Genomic DNA, 19,092 nt, shown 5'->3' on the forward strand with positions numbered 1-19,092 from the left:
AAATAAATCTATTCACCCAAAGCTTTCTGCATTAATCACCAAAAGTTAAAATGTACTCGTTTGATAATTTATCAACTTTAAACAGTAATTCAAGATAAAGAAGCAATTATAATTTTCTTATAATTTACCACTATACACAATCTTTACAGAGGCATTTTACACTGATAAAAAGCACTTCTGAAGTCTTAGTAAAACGAATTCTTCAATATTTCAATTTTACCTTCAAGATTTTTATGTTTTTGTTTTTTTTTTTTTAAAGATTTTATTTATTTATTTGACAGAGAGAGAGATAATGAGAGCAGGAACACAAGCAGGGGGAGTGGGAGAGGGAGAAGCAGGCTTCCTGCGGAGCAGGGAGCCCGACGTGGGGCTCGATCCCAGGACCCTGGGATCATGACCTGAGCCGAAGGCAGACGCTTAACGACTGAGCCACCCAGGCGCCCCTAAGATTTTTATGTTTTAAAAAACTCTTCAAATATTAAATTATTATATCTTCTTCAAAAACTTCAAATTCTTGGTATACTTTTCTTCCTTAATTTTAAATATACTATAAGGCAACTAATCATTGCAGAATCTGTTATAATATAGAATTCAGCAATTGATTGAATTCCAATCAAGAAGGTTCACTTACAGATGATAAACATTTTCATGACAGTTTCATTTCTTTTTTTTTAAGATTTTATTTATTTATTTGACAGAGAGAGATATAGGGAGAGCAGGAACACAAGCAGGCGGAGTGGGAGAGGGAGAAGCAGCCTTCCTGCCGAGCAGGGAGCCTGATGTGGTACTTGATCCCAGGACCCTGGGATCATGACCTGAGCCAAAGGCAGATGCTTAACGACTGAGCCACCCAGGCGCCCATGACAGTTCCATTTCTAATATAATCCAAATAATGGCTCCTACAGTGACGTCAGAGTAATATATAAACCTCACATCCAAGAACAAACAGAATTTGGATATAAACCAGAAAAACCCTGTAAGATTATATATTTTTCTACCTAATAGGAATTAGGCTAAAGAAGAGGATTTGATGACACCATGTCTAAGTAACCCATTTTTGCATCTTTTATTATTCATTCCTTCATTCAGCATGTGCTTATTGATACCTACTATATGTTAGTCACTGTTGCAGGCAGTAGGGAACAAGAGAAAAGGTCCCTGCTTTCTTGGAGTTTATGTTCTAGTGGCGTAAAGGACAATTAACATGCAAACAAATACATGAATAATTTCTGATAATGATAGGAGTTATGAAGAAATGAAACTGTGTGAAATAATGATGAATAAGTAGGTGATAAAGTAGAGGAAGGCTAACTTAGACTAGATGTAAGGGAAGGCATCAATGAAAAGGGAGGCAACAGAAGAACCAAGTCCTGGATAAGAACCTCTAGAAGGGAAAGAAAGACCACATACAAGGAAATACGCTTGTGTATGGTGACACACGGTAACTAGACATATTGTGGGGATTCTTTTATAATGTGTAAAAATATCAAGTCACTATGATGTACAACTGAAACAGGATATTGTACATCAATTATACTTCAATTAAAAAAATGCACCTTTGGGCGCCTGGGTGGCTCAGTTGGTTAAGCAACTGCCTTCGGCTCAGGTCATGATCCTGGAGTCCCGGGATCGAGTCCCACATGAGGCTCCCTGTTCAGCAGGGAGTCTGCTTCTCCCTCTGACCCTCCTCCCTCTCATGCTCTCTGTCTCTCATTCTCTCTCGCAAATAAATAAAATCTTAAAAAAAAAAAATTAAAAAAACAAACGCACCTTTGTTGTTTCACTTTCATCACACTTGTTAACATAAACAAAAATATCAACCAGCCTTCACGTTAAAACAGTACTTGATCATCACGAGAGGAGCAACTTCTTTTGAATTGGACAGCAACCCAGTGCTCACTGGTAGCATGATTTTGCCATAGGTCAGATATGGATACATAAGTTTAGCAAAATTAAAATCAAGGAAAACCTCATATGCTGGCGGTAAGAATGTAAAACTCTTCAGCAACTATGAAAAAACAGTTCAGTGGTTCCTCAAAAAATTAAACAGTATTACCACATGACCCAGCAATTTCACTTCTAGGTCATGCACCAAAGAACTAAAAAATGGTACTAGAACAAATGTATGTACATACATGTTCATAACAGCCACAATTCACAATAATCAAAAGGTAGAAACAGCCCAAATCAACAGATGAAAGGATTAAACAGACTGTGACGTATACATACAAGAGAGTATTATCCTACCATAAAAAGGAATGAAGTACAGATACAAGCTACAAAGCAGATGAATTTTGAACATATTATGCTAAGTGAAAGAGCCAGACCAAAAAGATCACATATCATATGATTCCATTTATATGCAATATCCAAAATAAGTAAATCCATAGAGACAGAATACAGATTGGTGGTTGCCAGGGTCTTTGCAGGGAGGGAGAAAAGGGAGCAACTCCTTAAAGGGTATGAATTTCCTTTTAGGGTGATAAAAGCATTCTGGAACTAGAGGTAGTGATTATCAACACTGTAAATGTACTAATTGTACTGAATTGTTCACGCTTATTTTTTTTTTAAGATTTTATTTATTTATTTGACAGAGCACAAGCAGGGGGAGAAGGAGAGGGAGAAGCAGACTCCCCACCAAGCAGGGAGCCCGATGCAGAACTTGATCCCAGGACTCTGGGATCATGACGCGAGCTGAAGGCAGATGCTTAACCACTGAGCCACCCAGGCACCCCTGAATTGTTCGCTTTTAAATGGTAAATCTTGGAGGCGCCTGGGTGGCTCAGTCGGTTAAGAGTCTGCCTTTGGCTCAGGTTGTAATCTCGGGGTCCTGGGATTGAGCCAAGCCACCATTCAGTCCGGTTCCCTGCTCAGCAGGAAGTCTGCTTCTCCCTCTCCCTTCCCCTCCCACTTGTGTGCATGTGTGCGTGCTCTCTCTCTCTCAAATAAATGGAATCTTTTTTTTTTTTTTAAAGATTTTATTTATTTATTTGACAGAGAGAGACACAGTGAGAGAAGGAACACAAGCAGGGGGAGTGGGAGAGGGAGAAGCAGGCTTCCCGCGGAGCAGGGAGCCCGATGTGGGACTTGATCCCAGGACCCTGGGATCATGACCTGAGCCGAAGGCAGACGCTTAACGACTGAGCCACCCAGGCACCCTCAAATAAATGGAATCTTAAATCTCAAATAAACGGTGAATCTTATTATGTGAAATTAACCTCAATAAAAAAACCAAATCAATGAAAGCTTTCTATAAGACCCAGTTGGCTACACAAATTTACAATAAAGAGTATCACATGTTTTATTATTATTTGTAAATGGTGTGCTATACATCTTTTATATCAGCAACTTTATAATAAACTTATGTACGTATATATGTGCATACACTTTTTTTCCTGGAAAGGCAGTCACTAAACATTTACCAGCATACCAATTAAGTGGTAAGAAGAATCAGATCATGTGTGTGTATGTGTGTATTTATTCATTTACACATTCGTTCAGTGGTTCCCAAAGGCCAGAAAGTGATAGGATGATACATACAAATTGTTGAAAGAGAAAATACTGTCAACCAAAAATTGTGTATCTGGCAAAAGCATTCTTCGAAAATAAAGCAGAAATTAAGACATTCCCAGGTGTCTCAGTGGCTCAATTGGCTGAGCGCCCAACTACTGGTCTCAGCTCAGGTCTTGATCTCCGGGTCATGAGTTGAAGCCCCATGCTGGGCTCCACTTAAAAAAAAAAAATTAAGGGCGCCTGGGGGGCTCAGTTGGTTAAGCGACTGCCTTTGGCTCAGGTCATGATCCTGGAGTCCCTGGATCGAGTCCCGCATCAGGCTCCTTGCTTGGCAGGGAGTCTGCTTCTCCCTCTGACCCTAACCCCACTCATGTGCTCTCTCATTCTCAAATAAATAAATAAAATCTTTAAAAAAAAAAAAAAAATTAAGACAATTCAGATAGAGAATTCATTGTTAGTAGATCTATTCTACAAGAAATGCTAAACAGAGTCCTTCGGACTTTAAATGAAAGAACACCAGACAGTAACTCAAATCCATACACAGAAATAAAGAATACCAGTAAATGTAACTACATATCTAAAACTCAGCATTAATGTATTTTTGGTTTGTAACACCTCTTATTTTCTTATATGATTTAAAAGACAACTATATAAAAAAATAATTATAAATCTATGTTGATGGTCACACAATGTATAAACATGTAATCTGTGACAATAACAACATAAAGGGGGATAAATGGAGCTTATAGCAACAAGGTTTTTGTATACTGTTGAAATTAATTTGGGGCGCCTGAGTGGCTCAGTCATTAAGCATTTGCCTTCGGCTCAGGTCATGATTTTAGGGTCCTGGGATCAAGCCCCGCATCAGGCTCTCTGCTCAGCGGGAAGCTTCCTTCTCCCTCTCCCACTCCCCCTGCTTGTGTTCCCTCTCTTGCTGTGTCTCTGTCAAATAAATAAATAAAATCTTTAAAAAATTTTAATTAAAAAAATTAATTTCGTATTAATTTGAACTAGACTGCTATGAATTAGGATGTTAATTATAATCCCTAGATCAACTAATAACTAAAAACTATATGGTAAAAGAAACGAGAAGGGACTCAACATGGTACACTGGAAAATATCTAACAAAAAAGAAAGCAGGAATGGGGAAATTGAGAAACAAGATACAGATCTTCCTCAACTTATATCAGGATTACATTCCAATAAACCCACACCAAGTCGAAAATACTGTTAAGTCGAAATGCATTTAATACATTTAACCTACCGAACATCATAGTTTAGTCTAGCCTAAGTTAAATGTGTGCTCACAACACTTACATTAGCCTACACCTGGGCAAAATCATCTAACACAAAGCCTATTTTATAATAAAGCACCAAATCTCTCATGTAATTTACTGAATACTGTACTAAAAGTGAAAAATAGAATGGTTATATAGGTACAGAATGGTTGTAAGCGTATTGCTTGTTTACCCTCATGATTGCATGGCTGATTGAAAGCTGTGGCTCACTGCAAGAGTACTACACTGAATATCACTAGCCTAGGAAAAGATCAAAATTCGAAGTACAGTTTTTACTGAATACGTATCACTTTTGCACCATTGTAAAATAAAAAAATTTGGGGCACCTACGTGGCTCAGTGGGTTAAGCATCTGCCTTCGGGTCAGGTCATGATCCCAGGGTCCTGGGATTGAGCCCCGCGTCTGGCTCCCTGCTCAGTGGGGAGCCTGCTTCTCCCTCTCCCTCTGCCACTCCCCCTGCTTGTGCGTGCGCTCGTGCGCTCTTTCTCTCTCTGTCAAATAAATAAATAAAATCTTTAAAAATAATAAATAAAATAAAATAAAAATAAAATAAATAAAAAACTTTTAAGTCGAATCATCCTAAGTCAGAGACTTAGGCAGAGATTGGCAGAATGGATTTTAAAAAATGATCTAACTATAGGCTTTCTGCAAGAGACTCATTTTATTTTATTATTTTTTTTTAAAGATTTATTTATTTATTTATTTGAGAGAGAGAATGAGAGATAGCACGAGAGGGAGGAGGGTCAGAGGGAAGAGGGTCAGAGGGAGAAGCAGACCCCCCACCGAGCAGGGAGCCCGATGCGGGACTCGATCCCGGGACTCCAGGATCATGACCTGAGCCGAAGGCAGTCGCCCAACCAACTGAGCCACCCAGGTGCCCTGCAAGAGACTCATTTTAGATCCAAAGATATAAATAAGTGGGGCACCTGGCTGGCTCATTTGGAGGAGCATGCGACAATTGATCTCGGGGTCATGAGTTTGAGCCCCACATTGTGTGTAAATATTACTTAAATAAAACTTAAAAACAAAACAAAGATACAAATAAGAATGAAAGGATGGAAAAAGATATTCCCTGCAAACAGTAACCAGAATAGAGCTGTAGTGGCTATACTAGTATCAGATAAAAGACACTTCAAGAGGGGCGCCTGGGTGGCTCAGTCGTTAAGCGTCTGCCTTCGGCTCAGGTCATGATCCCAGGGTCCTGGGATCGAGCCCCATGTCGGTCTCCCTGCTCTGCGGGAAGCCTGCTTCTCCCTCTCCCACTCCCCCTGCTTGTGTTCCCTCTCTCGCTGTGTCTCTCTCTGTCAAATAAATAAAATCTTTAAAAAAAAAAGTTTTATAAAAAAAAAGACTTCAAGAGAAAACTTGTTACAAGAGACAAAGAAGGGTAAAAATAAATAATTTATATAATATAAAAATTGTATAATAATAAAAGGTTCAGTTCAGCAAGAAGATATAGCAATTATATGCTGTGATGGCAACTGCAGAACCTCCTCCCCAGCTGCTCCCCAGCGTCCTGACTCACCCACCACCTGCCTGCTCACCAATAAAGGTTGACCCATAAAAAGAAAAAAAGAAAGAAAAGAAACAGATATATAAATATATATAAAACGCTCCACTCAACAGCAGAATACACATTCTTCTCAAATGCACATGGAACATTTTCCTGGATAGACCTAGATATTAGGTAACAAAATAAGTCTCAATAAATGTATAAACATGGAATCTTATATAAAGTATCTTCTCTGACCAGAATGTAACGGAATTAGAAACAGACATCAGAAGGAAATTAGGAAAATTCACAAATATGTAGAAATTAAACAAGACACACTTTTTTTTTTTTTAAGTGATTTCTACACCCAACATGGGGCTCACACACGACCCCAAGAGCACTTGGCTGGCTCAGTTGGAAGAGCATGGGACTCTTGATCTTGGGGTCATGAGTTCAAGTCTCACATTGGGTATAGCGATTACTTAAATAAACTTAAAAAAAAAAAAAAACACCACCAAAATAACAACAAAAAACTCACAACCCTGAGATCAAGAGTCACATGCTCTATCAACTGAGCCAGCCAGGTAACCCTAAACAACACATTCTTAAATAATGAATGAGTCAAAGACGACATTACAAGGGAAATTAGAAAATACTTAAAGATGAATGAATATAAAAACACAACATACCAAGTTATAAAATACAGTGTAAGAAGTGCTCCATAGGAAACGTAGAGCTCTAAACAACTATATTTTAAAAGACAGAAGGAAAGGAAGAAAGATCTCAGACCAATATCCAAAACTTGCACCTTAAGGAACTAGAAAAAAGAAGAGCAAACTAAACTCAAAGAAGGCAAAACAAAAGAAGTAATAAAAATTAGGTGGAGGGGCGCCTGGGTGGCTCAGTCGTTAAGTGTCTGCCTTCAGCTCAGGTCATGATCCCAGAGTCCTGGGATCGAGCCCCGCATCGGGCTCCCTGCTCTGTGGGAAGCCTGCTTCTCCCTCTCCCACTCCCCCTGCTTGTGTTCCCTCTCTTGCTGTGTCTCTCTCTGTCAAATAAATAAATAAAATCTTAAAAAAAAGAAAAAAATAGGTGGAAATAGCGGCGCCTGGGTGGCTCAGTCACTGGGTGTCTGCCTTCGGCTCAGGTCAGGATCCCAGAGTCCTGGGATCAAGCCGCTGGCATTGGACTTCCTGCTCAGCGGGGGCCTGCTTCTCCCTCTCCAGCTCCCTATGCTTGTATTCCCTCTCTTGCTATCTCTCTCTGTCAAATAAATAAATAAAATCTTAAAAAAAAAAATTAGGTGGGGCACCTGGGTGGCTCAGTTGGTTAAGCGACTGCCTTCGGCTCAGGTCATGATCCTGGAGTCCCAGGATCGAGTCCCGCATCGGGCTCCCTGCTCGGCAGGGAGTCTGCTTCTCCCTCTGACCCTCCCCCCCTCATGCTCTCTCTCATTCTCTCTCTCAAATAAATAAATAAAATCTTTAAAAAAAAAAAAAAAAAATTAGGTGGAAATAATCAAAATAAGACAAGAAAGAAACAACAGGGAAAATGAATGAAATCCAAAGTTGATTCTCTGAAAAGATCAACAAAACTGACAAACCTTTAAACTAAGAAAAAAAGAGAGAAGACTTGGGCGCCTGAGTGGCTCAGTCGGTTAAGTGTCTGCCTTTGGCTCAGGTCATGATCCCAGGGTCCTGGGATAGAGCCTTGAGCCCTACACATCAGGCACCCTGCTTAGCAGGGAGTCTGCTTCTCCCTCTCCCTCCGCTCCTCCCCCTGCTTGTGCACTCTCTCTCTTTCTCAAATAAATAAAAAGAATTTACACCAATTCTTCTCAAACTTTTCCAAAAAATAGAGGAGGGAACACTTCCTAATTCATTCTATGAAGCCAATATACTGATACCAAAGCTAGATAAAGATATCACCAGTAAAGAAAACTACAGACCGGGCGCCTGGGTGGCTCAGTCGTTAAGCGTCTGCCTTCAGCTCAGGTCATGATCCCAGGGTCCTGGGATCGAGTCCCACATCGGCCTCCTGCTTCTCCCTCTCCCACTCCCCCTGCTTGTGTTCCCTCTCTCGCTATGTCTCTTTCTGTCAAAAAAATAAAATCTTAAAAAAAAAAACAAAAAACTACAGACCAATTACAGATACAAAAATCCTCAACAAAATACTACCAAATGGAATCCTGCAGCATATTAAAAGGATTTATACAATAGTGTCTGGCCAAAGTAGACTCAATAAATATTTGGTGAATAAATAAATGTGCAAGCCACAAAAAAAAAAAAAAAAAAAGCAGATCTATATTCTCATTTTCTTTTGGTGACTAAAGAAATGCTGGACAATTATTTCAAAATTTATAACCCAGTAATTCACCTAGTGGAAAATATATGAAATATAGTGGTATATTAATTAAATTTAATTGAATTATGTGGCACCTGGTTGGCTCAGTCAGTGCAGCATGTGACTCTTAATCTCAGGGTTGAGTTTGAACCCTATGTTGGGTGTAGAGATCACTTAAAAATAAAACTTTTTTTTTAAAGGATTTATACCATGGTTAAATCTACAGATTCAATATAATCTCTATCAAAATTCCAACTGCATTTCTGCAGAAATAAATAAGACTCCATTCATATGGATCAAATTCAGATGGAATTGCAAGGGGCCCTGAATAGCCAAAACAATCTTGAAAATAACTCATATGTCCCAATTTCAGAACATACTATGAAGCTACTAATCAAAACTGTGTGATACTGGCATAGAACAGACATATACATTAATAGAGTCCAGAAATTAACCCACACATCTATGGTCAACGGATTTGCAACAAGGATGCCAAGCCCATTCAATGGGGAAAGAGTAGTCTTTTCAACAAATGGTGCTGGAACAACCGGATGTCTGCATACAAAATGAAGTTGGACACTTACTTCAGACTGTGTATAAAAAATTAACCCAAGTATTAAAGTTCCAAATAAAAAAGTTAAGCTATTAAACTGGTTGGAGTTCAGGACATGCTACCCCAAAATTTGGCCCCTTGGCATACTGAATATCTTTTTAGCTATTTATTTATTTGAGAGAGACAGTGAGCATGCACATGCACGGGGGAGGGGCAGAGAGAGAGAGAAGCAGATTCCCTGCTAAGTGCAAAGCCCGACAAGGGGCTGACACAGGGCTCCATCCTACAACCCTGAGACCAGACACTGAGCCACCCAGGTGCCCTAGCATACTGAATACCTTAAGTAGAAGTTTGAGAAAACAACAGAAGCAGGAAGGTCACTTTGACCTCCTAGTCTCTCTCTTCTTCCCAGAAAGCAGGAGATAAATCTCCTGTGTGAAAGGTACCCTCCCTCTATCAGGAAAAAAGGAGACGCCCTATCACGAGAGACAGGGAATTTAGGGTTGAGAAGGTATATAAATGAACCCTGTTAATTATCTTCCAAATTACTACATAATTTACCACCTCCAGCCCAAACCCCTTTGTCTTATCAATTCTTCACAAATTTACTGTTTTTGCCTAAAAGATATAAAAGCTTCCTGTTCTAGTCACTTCTTTGGGTTTTTATTGTCTTGTAGAAGGCTCCCATGTATATATAAAAGTTCAGTAAAATGTGTGTGCTTTTCTCCTGTTACTCTCCCTGTCAGTTTAATTTTCAGATCCAGCCAGAGACCGTAAGAGGGTTGAGGAAAACTTTTTCCTCCCCTATAAAATCTTAGAAGTAAATTTTCATGATATTGGATTTAGCAAAGAAAAAGAGTGAGAGTGAGAGTGAGAGTGAGAGAGAGAGAGAGAGAGGTGTGCCTGGGTGGCTCAGTAGGTTAAGCATCTGCCTTCAGCTCAGCTCATGATTCCAGGGTCTTGGGATTGAGTCCCGTATCGGGCTCCCTGCTCAGTGGAGAACCTGCTTCTCCCTCTGCCTGCCACTCCCCCTGCTTGTGCCCTCTCAAATAAATAAAATCTTAAAAAAAAAAATAAAAAAGACAGCACGCATGAGCAGGGGAGGGGCACAGGGAGAGAGAAAATCTTTTTTTTTAATTAAAAATTTTTTTTTAGATTTTATTTATTTATTTGAGAGAGAGAGACAGATAGTGAGAGAGAGTACAAGTGGGGAGGAGAGGGAGAAGCAGGTTCCCTGCAGAGCAAGGAGCCCGATGCGCTCGATCCCAGGACCCTGGGACCATGACCTGAGCCAAAGGCAGATGCCCAACCAACTGAGCCACCCAGGTGCCCTGGAGAGAGAAAATCTTAAGCAGGCTCCATGCCCAGCGAAGAGCCTGACGTGGGGCTCAATCTCACAACCCTGAGATCATGACCTGAGTCAAAATCAAGAGTCAGATACTTAACCAACTGAGCCACCCAGGCGCCCCTTGGCAATGACTTCTCATACATAACACCAAAAACATAAGCAACAACAACCAAAGGATAATTGGACTTCACCAAAATTTAACACTTTTGTGTATCAAAGGGCACTGTCAAGAAAATGAAAGGAAAATTCACGGAACAGAGAAAGGGTATTCATAGGAAAACAAATAACCTTTGGAAAGATAAATGGGCCCTTTGGAGAACAGGTGGGAGATTTGATAGTTTTGTGAAAATGTCTATCTTGATGAAAGTTCCACATGAACTGAGAACATATATTCTGTTGTTGGACGAAGTAGTCTATAGATATCCATTATATCCAATTGTTTGGTGGTGTTGAGTTCATCTACATTCTTACTGGTTTTGTCTGCTGGATCTGTCCATTTCTATTAGCTGCTAAAGACTCCAAATATAGCAAAATCATCTACTTCTCCTTGCAGTTCTCAGTTTTTGCTTCATGAAGTTTGATGCTCTGTTGTCAGGCACATACATGTTAGGAATTGTTACATCTTTTTGCGGAACTGACCTTTTTATCATTACGTAATGTCCCTCTTTATCCCTGATAACTTTCCTTGGTCTGACACCTGCTCTCTAAAATAAATATAGCTACTCTTGCTTTCTTTTGATTAGTTTTTTTTTTTTTTTAAGATTTTATTTATTCATTTGACAGAGAGAGAGAGACAGCGAGAGCAGGAACACAAGCAGGGGGAGTGGGAGAGGGAGAAGCAGGCTTCCCGCCGAGCAGGGAGCCCGATGTGGGGCTCGATCCCAGACCTGAGCCGAAGGCAGACACTCAACGACTGAGCCACCCAGGCACCCTCTTTTGATTAGTGTTAACATGGTAGATCTTTCTCTGATCATTTACTTTTAATCTACAGGTATCTTTATATCTAAAGTGGGTTTTTTTTTTTAAGATTTTTTTTTTTAAAGTAATCTCTACCCCTAACATGGGGCTTGAACACACAACCCTGACATCAAGAGTTGCACACTTGGGCACCTGAGTGGCTCAGTTGGTTAAGCATCTGACTCTTGATTCTGGTTCAGGTCATGATCTCAGGGTTGTGAGATCAAGCCCCACATTGGGCCCTGGGCGTGGAGCCTGCTTAAGATATTCTTTCTCGGGCGCCTGGGTGGCTCAGTTGGTTAAGCGACTGCCTTCGGCTCAGGTCATGATCCTGGAGTCCCGGGATCGAGTCCCGCATCAGGCTCCTGCTCAGCAGGGAGTCTGCTTCTCCCTCTGACCCTCCTCCCTCTCATGCTCTCTGTCTCTCATTCTCTCTCTCGCAAATAAATAAAATCTTTAAAAAAAAAAAATTAAAAAAAAAAAAAAAGATATTCTTTCTCCCTCTGCTCCTTCACACTTGCACTCTCTCTCTCTCTAAAAAAGAAGAATCGCACGCTCCACTGACTGAGCCAGCCAGGCACCCTTAAAGTGGGTTTCTTGTAGTCAACATATAGTTCAGTCTTGTTTTTTGATCCACTGGTACAACCTTTTTGAAGGGCAATTTGTGTTAAAAAAAATTATTGACACCTGTTAAAATAGTAAGGAAGACTTTATACAAGAAGATAGCAATATCCTTTTTGATGGGTTTTGTAATAGGGAAGAGATATTGGGCTTAACCCCAAATACAACAAGGACAAGTGGGGATTTATAGCCAAGGAACAGGGTGAGTGTCAGTGAATAGAAAATTATTAGGAGGAGACATCAATGGTAGGATTCTTGGTAACGTGACCTAACAGAATTCTTGCTATATAGGCAGGTCAAAGACATAACATTGAAAGTGGGGAATGAGGAACTTGAGATATCAAGGGTGATCAGAAATTAGAGGTGGGAGATTCTCTCTAAACTAATTTACAGGATTCTTTACTACTGTACCCCTATGTTCACAGCAGCACTATTCACAGTAATGAATTGGATTGGTCAGGCCAAAGACAGGATGTGGGTGAAGGTCGAGGCATATTCAAAAAGGCTCAGAGGAGGCTGACTAAAGTTTGGTCAGAGAGTCTCTGTCATGTGTAATATTTATCAAAATTAAATATGCACATACTCTTTAATATAATTCTAATACTTAGAATTTATCCCATAAACAGGGGCACCTGGGTGGCTCAGTTGGTTAAGCATTTGACTTCAGCTCAGATCATGATCTCAGGTCCTTGGTTTCAGCTCAGGACCTGATCTCAGGGTCATGAAATTGAGCCCCCCAGGTCGGGCTCTGCCCTCAGCACAAAGTCTGCTTTCTCTACCTCGGGACGCCTGGGTGGCTCAGTCAGTTAAGCATGTGCCCTCAGCTCAGATCATGATCTCAGGTCCTGGGATGGAGCCGTAATCCATGCTCAGCAGGGAGTCCACTTCTCCTCTCGCTCTGCTCCTCCCCCAGCTCATGCTCGCTTTCTCTTTCTCTCTCAAATAAATAAAATCTTAAAAAAAAAAAATTTATCCCATAAACATACTTACAAATGTACCCCAAGATGATATGTGTAAGGATTATCTCCAAACCACTGTTAATAATAGCATCTAAAAGACCACCAATAGGGCGCCTGGGTGGCTCAGATGGTTAAGCGTCTGCCTTCGGCTCAGGTCATGATCCCAGGGTCCTGGGATCGAGTCCCGCATCGGGCTCTCTGCTCCTTGGGAGCCTGCTTCTCCCTCTGCCTCTCTCTCTCTCTGTCTCTCATGAATAAATAAATAAAATCTTTAAAAAAAATAAAAAAAAAAAAAAAAAAAAAAAGACCACCAATAAGAGAATTAGTTAAATAAATTAAGGTACTTCGTCTTTTCCCAATTTTTTTTATGTAGAATACACAGAACATTCATCTTGTATAGCTGAAATTCTATTCCCATTAAACAATAACTGCCCATTTTCCCCTTCCCCCCTCAGGCCCTTGTAACCACCATTCTATTTTATGTCTGAGTCTGACTACTCTTCACACCTCATGTAAGTAGAATCATACAGTATGTCTTTTTTTGACTGGCTTATTTCACTTAACATAATGTCCTCAAGATTCATCCAAGTTGTAGCATATGTCAGAAATTCTTTCCTTTTTAAGGATGAATAATATTACATTGTATGTGTATACCACATTTTGCTCATCTATTCATTCATCAGTGGACACTTGGGTTGCTTCCACATTTTAGGTAATATGAATAATGCTGCTATGAACACAGGTTTACAAATATCTCTTCAAGACCCTGCTTTCAATTCTTTTGGTGATAAACACAGAAGTGGAATTGGTGGGTCATAGGGTAATTCTATTTTCAATTTTTTGAGGAACCACCATATGGTTTTTTGAGGCAACTGTACCATTTTACATTCCCACCAACAGCAAAAGCACCTTCTTAAAATGAAATAGTACGTAGCTGAAAAAAAAAGAATGAGGTTTATCCACATGTGGTGATAGAGATATGCAAAACACTAAGCAAAAATGGAAGGTGCAACACCATTATTACAGTATTACCCCACTAGCAAATATTAAAAATGGGTAGATAGATATAGCAACATGTATAAAAAATTTTTTGAGAAAACACACAAGAAATAATAGTGGTCAACTTTAGGGAGAAGTACTAGGAAGCAGTAGAAGGGAAGTTGTATTTTTCATTTTATACCTTTCTAAAGAGTTTGTTAGAAGCTATTCTACCATTACTGGAGGCAGAACCTCCTTCTATATCATTTCAATTTCTTACTTTGGGCATAAATTACATATGTATATATGCTAAATGTGTGTAAATATAAGCAAATTGTAGGACAAGGAAAAAAGAAATTTTTGAACAGGCTTATGATACTATACTATTTACTTATTTTTCATGCTAATCAAACACCGCCAAAGACATTCCAAAGGTTAGCTGTATTTCAGTAGTTTGAGGCATACCTTTGAGTGTTCTGAAAGGAAGTCTGGAAGGAGATAAACTTGTGCCAATAGCTCTGTGTAGTCACGACAACGAAAATAGTAAATATGTGAAAGAATATTTTCAAGAGTGAAATCCTCCAAAGCTTTTGGGTGCTCTAGAATAAAACAAAACCATCTTAAAATAAAATAATTAGTTTTACTTGTTTTGATATATTGGCGATTGTAGGAAAACAATACCTTTGAATAACAAAATTCTTCGCTTTAATTGAAAGATAACAAAATTGTAACAAAATTACTATAAACTATCATTGCATGATTCCTGACGTCTTATTTTCACCTTTTGAACTATTTCCTTACATGCTAGGCTATCTAGAAATTGTTTATACATATATACAACTAGAGTTTTAATGCCCGCCTTTTCATATTTCTAGTTATTGGCTTCCATTGAATAGAAGTAACATAATGGAATTTCTCTTGTTTTTCTCTTTCATAGGACTGCAAATTAAGAGTTAAAAGGAAAAATGTTCAAAAGAAGCATCTTTTTTCCCTTATGGTAACTTTTTTCCTTTATTATTGTAGCATAATTTGATATTTAAGTAGAAACAACGTAAGATTCTCCTTAGATTATATTTTTTTTAAAAACCACTTTTGGGGGGGGGTGCCTGGGTGGCTCAGTTGGTTAAGCGTCTGCCTTCCGCTCAGGTCATGACCCCAGGATCTTGGCAAAGAGTCCTGCATTGGGCTCCCTGCTCAGCGGGTAGTCTGTTTCTCCCTCTCCCTCCACCCCTCCCCACCACTGGTGCTCTCTCTCTCTCTCAAAAAAAATAAATAAAATCTTAAAAAAAAAAAAATTAAAAGAACCACTAGTACTCATATGAAAATTAAAATATCCAGCTATTACACTCATTTAAAGGGAATACAAGCATCTTATGAAAAGTATTGTTTTCTTCAATTATTAAAGAATAAGGGGGGCGCCTGGGTGGCTCAGTCGTTAAGCGTCTGCCTTCAGCTCAGGTCATGATCCCAGGATCCTGGGATCAAGCCCCGCATTGGGCTCCTCGATCTGCGGGAAGCCTGCTTCTCCCTCTCCCATTCCCCCTGCTTGTGTTCCCTCTCTCGCTATGTATCTGTCAAACAAATAAATAAAATCTTAAAAAAAAAAAAATGAGGACTGCACATCCAAAAAATAAACTAGAACAGTCAAACCAGAAACCATTTGATTTAAAAGTAATTAAAAGGGCAAGAACTTGAATACCTTTAAGTATTTAAATTGAAATTACCTTTATATGTTTTCTTAAAAAATCAAACAATATTTCTACTTGACAAAAATAAAACTTAACACAGTCATGAACTCAATTACATTCTACTCAGAGCCCCCTAAGGTCAATCGGCTTAATGTTCTAAATATTTCCAACATGGTTTTTCAAAGCTACCTTCCTTTGGTGGAGCACCTAGGTGACTCAGTCAGCAGGGCAGCTGCGTTCAGCTCAGGTCAAGATGCCAGGGTCCGGGGATCCAGGCCCCACCTCTGGCTCCCTGCTCAGCTGGGAGTCTTCTTCTCCCTCTCCTTCTGCCCCTCCCCCACTCATGCTTGTTCTCGCTCTCTCTCTCTCAAATAGATAAAATCTTAAAAAAGAAAGAAGTGAGGGCCATAAAAGAAGAAAAGGCCAGTCTAGGTTGTGGCATTTCTAAGTCTAAAAGAAAGATCTGAGAGTTTAACACTAGGATGCTGTCAAGTCATTAAGCTTCATGTTCTAAATGGTTTCTTGCTGAGGCTTGAGACGTACAAATGCTAATTACTTTTATTATAGAGAAAAAGAGGATTACTTGCTAACTTACCCTCTCCCATATGTGTTCCTGCTATAAGGTGAAGGTGCTGAATGCACGCAGTAGCAAGGTCTACTACTCTATCAACCATAAAACTTCCTTCAGTATCAATAAAAACTGCTTCACCTTCCACTCCTCCAAAACATTCTGGTATCTGCACATCTACTGCCAACTGCATACTGTCAAGAGAAAGCTGAATGACCAAATCATCATAATCATCTAAGGCAGTGTTTTTCAAACTCCACATTACCACCCATTAGGTACCACCATTAGGCAACAGAGATGGCTAACTTTCTGCTCCAAATATATATCAATCAACTGATATTTGGATTAGGGGGAGGGTATACCCATAAAACCATGATTAAGGACTTTTTAGTGGTTTTTAGGCCTCTGGGAATGAAACCCTTTCTTATACTAAACCTACCTTCAAATATATTCCCAGGAATTAATTCTATAATAAAACAGAAGAGGGCGCCTAGGTGGCTCAGTCGTTAAGCATCTGCCCTCGGCTCAGGTCATGATCCCAGCGTCCTGGGATCAAGTCCCGTGTCAGGCTCCCCTCCCTCTGCCTCTGCCTGCCTCTCTGCCTACTTGTGCTCTATCTCTCTGTCAAATAAAATCTTTAAAAAATGAAATAAAATAAAACAGAATATTACATGTTTACCCTAATGATCACATTACAATGTTGCAAAAGAAACATTTTTGGATACCAAAATAATTATATCAATTTAAAGATGGGGTACTGAAGTAACACAAATAGTAAACTGATTTTTGTTTGATGTGCATGCATACACACACAAAAAATTAAGAGCACATACATCCTTTTTTGGTCTCCTGAATGTAGACCCATAGCACCATATTCTATTACTTACATAAAATGTCATTAAGCCTACACTTAAGAAGGGAACATTTTACTTTACCATAATTGTGTTTTTCCAATACCCGGTACACCACAAATTTCTGTTGTTTTAGTTAAGGGTATTCCACCCCCAAGAATATTATCTAGTGCTGAACAGAAGGTAATTATGAAGCTCTGGGTGTGCTCCTGCTCAAGAAGTTCCAGTGCTGTACACTTCTTGCCTGACTCAGCTGTAGCAGCATATCTTGGTTTACTTGTGAGACATTCTCTTCTTATAATTTGCAGAGTTTCCAAGGCTTCCTCTTTAGATATCCCAACTTCTGAAAGTAAAAAAAGAAAAAGGAAAAAACAACAAAACCCAAACCCTGATTTTAGAAATTTAAAAGTCTTAACATGCTATTGGGTTGTCTTCATTAATTTTAATTTTTAGATAATAAGAGTGATGCCAAGAGTAAAGAAACACAAAAATAGGGACGCCTGGGTGGCTCAGTCGGTTGAGTGTCTGCCTTCGGCTCAGATCATGATCCCAGGGTCCTGGGATCGTGCCCCGCATCGGGCTCCCTGCTCCGCGGGAAGCCTGCTTCTCCCTCTGTCTCTGCTCTCTTTCTCAAATAAATAAATAAAATCTTAAAAAAAAACAAAAACAGAAACATAAAAATAAAATATAACATTCCATTAACTATTGAATTTTTCAAGTTAATAAAGGCATTCATCTTTGTTTTCTTAGTCTTTACATACTTAAAAGATTTATTTATTACCTCAAAAGCAGAATCCAGAAACCTAAACCTCTAAAGCATTTGAGTACCTACAAGAGTATCTCAGGAGGTAGAAAATAAAATGTACAGGCAGTCAGTCCTTTTACTATCCCTTTTGGTTTTATGAAATCATAGTTATCTTGATCTAATAAGGCATCTAAATTATTTTTCAGGGGCGCCTGGGTGGTTCAGTTGTTATGCGTCTACCTTCAGCTCAGGTCATGATCCCAGAATCCTGGGATCGAGCCCCGCATCAGGCTCCCTGCTCCACTGGAGGCCGGCTTCTCCCTCTCCCACTCCCCTTGCTTGTGTTCCTGCTCTCGCTATCTCTCTCTCTCTCTGTCAAATAAATAAATAAAATCTTAAAAAAAAAATTATTTTTCAGAAGAGAATGAAAATGACCTCTAACCGCCTAAAACAAGATTTAACTTTAAGAAGTTTGTGCATGTATTATTCATAATAAAAACTTCTCATAGAAACACTACCATGAAAAATTCATGTATCACTCCAAAATCTTTAATGAGAACAATTATTTGATGCACAAATATTTTAAACAATACACTTATGCTTCCTCAACTATATAATTTCATTCTTATCAGACAATATGGCTTGAGAAGAGAAAATGGCAATTACAAAACAAGCTGCTAATGAAAGGAATAATGAAAGGTGAGGGTGACATCACTTATGAGTTTGATAGGTCAGTGCCTGATTTGCTTAGGATATGAATACAAATTTGGCACTAATAAAAGACAATAGGGTGATAAAGAAATGAAAATCCTATTTAAAAAGCCTGAATTCTGGAGTCAGATTTCTTGGGTTTGTAAACCCTGACTGAACCACTATTATTAAGTTACTTAGTATGGGCGAGTTACTTTTTTTTTTTTCTCAGATCTTTTTTTCTGTAAAACGGGAATGAGACATGTTGAACAGCTGGGTAGAATACCGAGGCCGTCCAAAACGCTCAGTAATTGTTAGCTACCATTATCATGCAGATTCTCTCATTTCTTTACTGCAAAACCAACTTGTTGAAAGAAAAAATAAAAACCATCAAACTTTGGGAGACAGGGGTGCCTGGGTGGCTCAGTGGATTAAGCGGCTGCCTTCTGCTCAGGTCGTGATCCCAGAGTCCTGGGATCAAGCCCCGT

General features: G+C 39.4%; 1 protein-coding gene across 4 annotated transcripts in view; it reads right to left on the reverse strand.

Moving 5' to 3' along the window:
* Positions 1-19,092, reverse strand: part of RAD51C (RAD51 paralog C) — a 42,106-nt gene that overhangs the window by 21,880 nt on the left and 1,134 nt on the right. For all 4 annotated transcript variants that reach the window (XR_013444674.1, XM_078064618.1, XM_036079410.2 and 1 more), the window contains exons 2-4: positions 17,254-17,512; positions 16,346-16,512; positions 14,528-14,661 (exon numbers count right to left, since the gene is read on the reverse strand). Coding sequence is in view for 3 of the 4 variants with exons in the window: in XM_078064618.1 (XP_077920744.1) it covers positions 14,528-14,661; positions 16,346-16,512; positions 17,254-17,512 (560 nt within the window). In the remaining variant the exon portion in view is untranslated. The remainder of the gene's footprint in view (positions 1-14,527; positions 14,662-16,345; positions 16,513-17,253; positions 17,513-19,092) is intronic.

The sequence above is a fragment of the Halichoerus grypus genome, chromosome 2, assembly GCF_964656455.1.
Source record: "Halichoerus grypus chromosome 2, mHalGry1.hap1.1, whole genome shotgun sequence".
Lineage (NCBI taxonomy): Eukaryota > Metazoa > Chordata > Mammalia > Carnivora > Phocidae > Halichoerus > Halichoerus grypus.